We start from the raw sequence: 7,959 nt of genomic DNA, 5'->3' as shown, positions 1-7,959 counted from the left end.
TCAAAAATTCACAAAAAGAAAGAGAGAGTAAAAGGACAGAAGATGGCTGAAATCATTCTTACTATTGTTGTAGAAGTTGTAAAGCGCGTGGCTCCTCCCGCATATCGCCGAATTTGCTATTGGATATAAGACTAATTGAAATAGGTAAAGATTGTTATTGTTGTAGAAGTTCACACTCAATCATCATTTGTCTTGTTAGTTGACTGAGACGAAAAATGCTCAAGTAGTCCTTTCTTTACTTCATTTTTAATATCAGTCTTTCTTTGCATTCATTCATTTTCTATCAACAACCCCTTTCCGTACCTCCATTCTGTCGATCACGAACACACTTTGCTTCTGCTTATTGCGTTCATTGTTGTTTTGTTATTCAGCATCTGCCATCAACTCTTTTGAATTTTCCGTCTTCTGATCTCAACAATACTTGGCCTCTGTTTGCTGTAATCTTAAGTCTTGTTATTTGGTTTTCCTCTGTTCTCTATCTAGTTGTGTCCAGCTGTGCCGCTGTCTCTGTTTTATTCTCTACCCACTCTCAGTAATTTTTTTTTTTTTTCACTCTGCTCCATCTTGTAGTCATTTGTGTTTAATCACTCAGTGTGCTTCATAACTGGGTCAATTGTTTTTCACAAATTCAGAAAAAGAGAGATAGAGAGACAAGGACAAAGGATTGAAGATGGCTGAAATCATTCTTACTATTGTTGTAGAAGTTGTAAAGTGCTTGGCTCCTCCCGCATATCGCCGAATTTGCTATTTGCGCAAGAGTAAGTACACAAGTAACTTACAGAATCTCAAGACTGAAGTTGACAATCTGAAGTCTGAGAGGGTGCGTACAGAGCACCAGGTTGATGAGGCTAAAAGAAAAGGAGAAGAGATTGAAGAGAACGTTGAGAATTGGCTTGCAAGGGCCAACAATGTCATTGAAGCGGCAGATAATTTTACAAAAGACGAAGCCACTGCAAATAAGCGTTGTTTCAAGGGGTTATGTCCTGATTTGAAGACCCGCCGTCGACTTAGCAAGGAAGCAGAGAGGCTGAAGGAGGCTGTTGTCAATGTCCGAGATGCTCGAAGATTTGATAGAATTTCCTACTGTACTGCTCCAGCGGATATACGGCTTATCTCTAACAAAGACTACGAGCCCTTTGAATCAAGAATGTTCACTTTGAGGAATATACTCAGTGCACTAGAAGATCCCGATGTCGACATGCTTGGGATTTATGGGATGGGTGGCATCGGAAAGACGATGCTGGCGGAAGAAATTGCTAGGAAAGTCAAGAGTGACAAACTCTTTGATCTGGTGGTTTTTGTTGAGGTGTCCCAGAATCAAGACATACGAAAGATTCAAGGAGAAATAGCAGATAAATTAGGCCTGAAGTTTCATGAGGAAAGTGAATCAGGAAGGGCAAACAGCTTATTTAAACGTATAAAAGCAGAGAAGAAGATCCTGATAATTTTAGACAACATTTGGGAAAATCTTAATTTGCGGGTTGTCGGAATTCCTCATGGAGATGGTCATAAAGGTTGTAAAGTACTGTTGACGGCCAGAAGTCTAGATGTATTGTCTGGGAAGATGGATTCTCGATCAAATTTCTCAATTGGTGTTTTAAACGAAGAAGAAGCTTGGAATCTATTCAAGAAGATGGCAGGTGATTATATTGAGGGTAGTGAATTCCAATCGGTGGCAAGGGATGTGGCAAAGGAATGTGCAGGTTTGCCTGTTTCCATTGTGACGATAGCGAGGGCATTAAGGAACAAGAGATTATTTGAATGGAAGGATGCGTTGGAACAACTAAGAAGGCCATACGCAACGAACTTCAAAGACATACAGCCAACTGCGTGTAAAGCTATAGAGTTGAGTTACAACAAATTAGCAGGGGAGGAGCTCAAGAACATATTTTTGCTAATAGGATATACAGCCATATCATCCATTGATGCCTTGTTAATGTGTGGTATGGGATTGGGTTTATTTCAAGGGGTCAATAAGATGGAAGTAGCACGAGCTCGAGTGCGGACGTTGGTGCACAAACTCAAAGCTTCTTGTATGTTGCTAGACCATATAAGCAAGAGTGAAGAGTTCTTTTCCATGCATGATGTTGTTCGCGATGTTGCCATATCAATTGCATCTACAGAGAAAATTGCGTTGACAGCGACAAATGAGCAGGTTGATGGTTTCAGGGTGTGGTCAGACGAAAGTGCAGTAAAGCGTTACACTTCGATCGTCTTACAAGATATCAAGACTAATGTGCTTCCTGAAGTGGTGGAATGTCCTCAACTCAAACTTCTTTTTATATGTGCGGATAAGGAATCTTCATCATTAACCATTCCAAACAATTTTTTCAAGGGGATGATACAGGTCAGAGTTATAAACTTGACTTACATGAATCTACTGTCACTGCCTTCATCACTTGGTTTTCTGTTAAACCTTCGAGCACTGAGTTTGTGTTATTGCAAAATTGGTAGATATAAGTGTCATAGGAGGCTTGAAGAAACTAGAAATCCTTTGTTTAAGAGGTTCTGACATTAAGCAGCTGCCAACAGAAGTAGGTCAATTGACTTGGCTAACCTTGCTTGATTTGAGAGAATGTAGGAAACTAGAAGTTATCCCACCAAATGTTTTATCAAATTTATCCCATTTAGAAGAACTATACATAAGTTGTAGAAGCTTTCAAAAATGGGAGGTGGAGGTGGAAGGGGTTAAGAATGCTGGCGTTGAGGAGTTGAAGCATTTGCCTAACTTGACCTCTTTAGAATTAGACATCCATGATGTCAACACTCTGCCCAGAGGCTTGTTCTTGGAGAAGCTGGAAAAGTACAGAATACGTATTGGAGATTGGTATTGGGAGAGCACCAACATTTGGCGTAGAGAATTCAGACTCAGGCTGAACAACAAGATTTGCTTGAAGGATTGGCTGATCGTGCAACTGCAGGGAATTGAAGACCTTGAATTACGTGAATTGCAAGAGCAAGATGTCAATTATTTTGCTAATGAATTAGCCAAAGTGGGTTCTTCAGAACTCAAGTTTCTCAGGATCCATGGTTGCAGCGACGCCCTCAATCCGCCGGCAGAGTCAAAGGTATGATCATTCCTAATTGAAATAATTGGTATGAAGGAATTTTTCACTTGGGATCTAATATTAAAAATAATATAATAATAACATCAAGTACTTTTTTACTGTAATCATAAAATTTACTTATAATAGCTTAATAACTTTTTACTATTCCCCAACAACAAAATCTTGTTGACATCAGACTTGGATGACATAAAATAAACCTTTAATAAAGAAGCTCAAATAAAATCGTAATTGTACTTTATTCTTTGTGTAGAGTTCTCAAATTTAGATCGGTAATTTTATTTTAAATTAAAACTTTGGTCATTCTTTCCTAGCTTAATTGATCTAACCCTTGAATTTAAACCATTTTTCAGACCTTAAATCGTATCCAAATATCATAAGACATGTATGTAGCATCATAAAAATGTTTCAATCTGGAATTTTAAAGTGCGGGAACGTCCGAGAAAATGCATAAACCATGCGGTTTAAGCATTTCAAGTTGTAAGCCTTTAAAACCCCGCGATTTTAAAGTTTTCTTTTCCCGCACTTTAAGATCTTAGACCAGAAAACTACTATGTAGCATTATATTTATAAAAATTTTGACATCGTTTTGTCAGATTATAAGTTACAATAAAAATAGAAGTTTCTTGTGCATCAAAGTTAATTTTTAAAAATCATCAAATGTTATGTTCATGCTCATTTCCAAAGTAACCAATTTCGCTAAGTCTTTAATGTTTGCAACTAAATTAATATTTAAATCTTTTAGCTTCAGGATAAAACCACAAATATATATATATATATATATATAATTAATTAATTAATTGTCTTATATTTTCCGTACTCTTAGAATAATCATATTAAGAGAATATTCATTGTTTATCTAATCTAAATAGGTAACAAGTTTAATTTTTTTATATTAACTCTGTTATTATTATTATGTTTTCTAACGAAATCTCAAACATGCAATCCAAAATATCGAATTTCGATCTAGTACCAAATTAAGTTGTACTAATTTTTAAAGGTGTTGTGTCACGTTGTATTAAAGATTGTGCTCACAATTAAATTTATACTCTAAAATCAAGACGCCTTCAATGTTGACAGAGACAGGAGGAATCAGCAAATGATATGCAGTCGAATGAAATCATTTTGGAGGACAATGTTAATATTTCTAATACACTTTTCATTGAGAAGGTTGGTTACTAATAACCCAATGGCCTTTTTAGTTCTCTGATTTTTGCTTTTTCATCCTTCGATATTCTTGTTTTTTTTGCAGATATGGCAAGAGTAATTAATAATTATATGATTTTTAATATCAACTGTTGTAGGTGTAACAAATACATTCTCAGAGAAAATAATTGGTACTCTTGACAAACTAAATGAATTGATAATAATAATAATAATAATAATAATAATAATAATAAACATATGTATTAGGGAATACCAAATTTGTTGTAAGGAAAATGTTATTTTGACCCAAAAAAGTGGGTTTTTAAATTTTGACAAAAGCATGAAAATACTAAAATGTCTTGACAAAAAACAAGTTGATTGATAACTACCCAGATATTGACAATCTTTTTTTGTTTTTGTGAAAATTTTGTAACTCAATTTTTTGTCAATATAGCATTGTTGTTCTTGTAATTCCTAATAATGAAAATGTATTTTGACTGATAAACTGATTAGCATTTATGACTTCACATTTTCTTGAATATACATCTTTAGAGTACCTATCAAATTAGTGAGGAATAATTTGGAAAATTCGATTGATGCTTGTTTGTATGAAAGACTGAAGAGAACTGTAACATGACAAAGGGATTAATTTTATTGATTTGTCCATCAAGCAAGAAGTTAATTTTTTGATCGACCAGGTTGCGTTACCAAAGTTGGAGAAGTTGGCGGTGCGTTCAATAAATATTGAGAGAATTTGGCAAAACCAAGTTGCAGCCATGACTTGTGGTATTGAGAATTTAACGCACTTGACCCTGTACAACTGTATGAATTTAAGATGTCTATTTTCATCTTCTACGGTTAGCGATAACATCTTTGTTCGACTCCAATACATTGAGATAGAAAAATGTCATGTCTTGGAAGAGTTAATAGTCATGGACAACCAAGAAGAAGAAAGGAAGAATAATATTGTAATGTTTCCTCAGTTACAATATCTGAAGATGTATGATCTTGAAAAACTCACAAGCTTCAGCACAGGAGATGTACATATGCTTGAATTTCCATCCTTGAAAGAATTATGGATATCTCGGTGTCCTGAGTTCATGGTGAGATTTAAAAGAACTACTAATGACTTGACAAAAAAGGTACGCACATGAAATTTAAAATTAATTTTTCAACTCTTATATATACTTTCTGCATGTTAGGTGTATTATTATTACTATTTTCTAAAAGGTTAATATTTATTGGATAAACATATTGTATTAGATAGGTACGTGAAATTTAAAATTAATTTTTCAATTCTTGTATATACTTTCTGCATGTTAGGTGTATTATTATTATTTTCTAAAAGGTTAAAATTTATTAGATGGACATATTGTATTAGCTAGTGGTAACTTCTAATTCTTTTCTATTTTGTTAAATTTCCTCCAAAAAGCACCGTACTAATTTTGTGAAATTGTTAGAAAGGATATAAACTTATCCATTTTGCATTTTCTTTGTTTGTTCTGATTGATCACGCAGGTGTTCCCCAATTTGGAACAGTTGATAGTAGATGCAAAGCATATAATAACAAATAAATTTCTATTTTCGGAAGACTTGCTATGCAAACTTAAATGCCTTGATGTTGAGTTTGTTGATGAGTTGACTACTATTTTATCACTTGATGATTTCCTCCAGAGATTTCACACCCTGAAAGTTCTCCAAATAGAAGGAAATAATGATTGTTTGCCAAAAGAAAAGGCTGAAAATGGGATGGAGGTAATCATAAGAAAAGCGTTCAAGTGTTATGATCTGAAGTACATCTTGAGCCAAGAGTCCTCCTCTATTATGAACAATTTGGTTATTCTACATGTAACGAAGTGTCACCGTTTGATCAATCTAGTGCCATCCTCGACATCCTTTCAGAATCTTAAAACTTTGAAGATATCGTATTGCGACGGATTGAAAAACGTATTAACAGTCTCAATTGCAAAGACTCTGGTGCGACTCAGAGAAATGAAGATAGAATCATGTGTTATGATAACAGAAATAGTATTGGCAGATGATGACGATGATCATGATGCAGCGAAAGATGAGGTTATTGCTTTCAGCGAATTGAACGAGTTGAAGCTTTTAAATTTAAAAAGTCTGAGAAGCTTCTACTCCGGCAATCGTGCCTTGAACTTCCCATCTTTGGAAAGATTACTGGTGGATGATTGCACCAATATGAAAACTTTCTCTAGAGGAGAATTAAGCACACCCGTGTTACACAAAGTGCAGCTAAATATGTGGGATGAAGCATGTTGGGCTTGGAAGGAGGGCTTAAATACAACCATAGAACAGGTAAATCTTAATGAGGAAAGCTTCCTCAAGAAGCGACGTGAAGCTCCTCCATCCCAGCAATTTCTTTCTTTCGCTCCTGCCCCCAATCTCAATCTCCAAACTAGGTTGGAAATTTTGCCCGCGATGGTTGCTGGCGTTTGGTCAGATGACAACAACTTGCAGCTGGAAGCAACTACTCAGTTCCGAAAACTGCTTTCAAATGAGAGGAGTCTACCAATTGAGGAAGTCATAAAATCTGGCGTTGTCCCGCGCTTTGTTGAGTTTCTTATGAGGGAAGACTATCCGCAAATTCAGTATGAGGCTGCTTGGGTTCTTAGAAACATTGCTTATGGAACTTCGGAGGACACTAAGGTGGTGATTGACCACGGTGCTGTTCCAATATTTGTGAAACTACTTGCTTCTCCAAGAGATAATATCCGGGAGAAGGCTGCTTCGGCATTGGGAAATGTTGCTATTGACTCGCCTAGATTCCGTGATCTTGTGCTTAGTGAAGAAGCTCTAATTCCATTGTTAACACTGTTAAATAACCATGCAAACCTTTCAATGAAGAGAAGAGCCACACGGACGTTGTCTAATTTATGCAGCGGCAATCCACGACCAATATTTGAACAGGTGAGACCAGCTCTTCCGGCGCTTGCGCAGCTTGTTCATTCAAATGATGAACAGGTCTTGACTGATGCTTGCCGGGCACTCTTCTTTCTTTCTAGTGATCGTAAGAATGACAAAATTCAAGCTGTGATTGAGGCAGGTGTCTGTCCACGACTTGTTGAGCTCCTTGGTCATCCATCACCCTCAGTGCTTACTGCTGCCCTGCAGACTGTTACAAATATTGTGAGGGGAGATGATTTCCAGACTCAGTGTATAATTAACTGTGGTGCACTGCCGTACCTTTTGGGCCTGTTGATCCATGATCATGAAAATCGCATTAAGAAGTTTGCATGCTGGATTATTGCAAATATCACAGCTGGAAACAAGGAACAGATTCAGGCGGTAATTGATGCTGGCTTTATTGGTCCCCTTGTCAATCTGCTTCAAAATGCTGAATTTGATATAAAGGAGTGGGCCGCACGGGCAATTTCAAATGCCACCAAGGTTGACACTCATGAGCAAATCAAGTACCTCGTGAGAGAGGGGTGTATAAAACCATTGTGTGATCTCCTTCTTTGCGCTGATCCAAAGATCGTCACTGTTTGCTTACAAGGATTAGAGAACATTTTGAAGGTCGGGGAAGCTGAAAAGAATATGGACACAGCCATTGGAGATGTTAATCAGTATGCCCAGTTGGTTGAAGAGGCTGAGGGATTAGAAAAGATAGAAAATCTACGAAGTCATGACAACAACAAGATCCATGAGAAGTCAGTAAAGATTCTCGAGACATACTGGTGTGGCCGTGTGGTTGGTCCTCAGCTTGGTTAACTGTATGCAGGGA

At 36.7% G+C, this 7,959-nt stretch overlaps 1 protein-coding gene across 1 annotated transcript; it reads left to right on the top strand.

The window, feature by feature from the left end:
• Positions 1-657: 657 nt before the first annotated feature.
• On the top strand, positions 658-7,959 carry LOC18043143 (disease resistance protein At4g27190). The gene is given in 5 exon segments (XM_024182857.1): positions 658-2,442; positions 2,444-3,068; positions 4,146-4,235; positions 4,910-5,353; positions 5,730-7,959. Coding segments are annotated over 5 exon segments (5,148 nt in total). The 5' UTR covers positions 658-670; the 3' UTR covers positions 7,947-7,959.

The sequence above is a fragment of the Citrus clementina genome, unplaced genomic scaffold, assembly GCF_000493195.1.
Source record: "Citrus clementina cultivar Clemenules unplaced genomic scaffold, Citrus_clementina_v1.0 scaffold_5, whole genome shotgun sequence".
Lineage (NCBI taxonomy): Eukaryota > Viridiplantae > Streptophyta > Magnoliopsida > Sapindales > Rutaceae > Citrus > Citrus x clementina.
The sequence above is the reverse complement of the archived record's forward strand: the minus strand, read 5'-3'. Positions and strand labels throughout refer to the sequence as shown.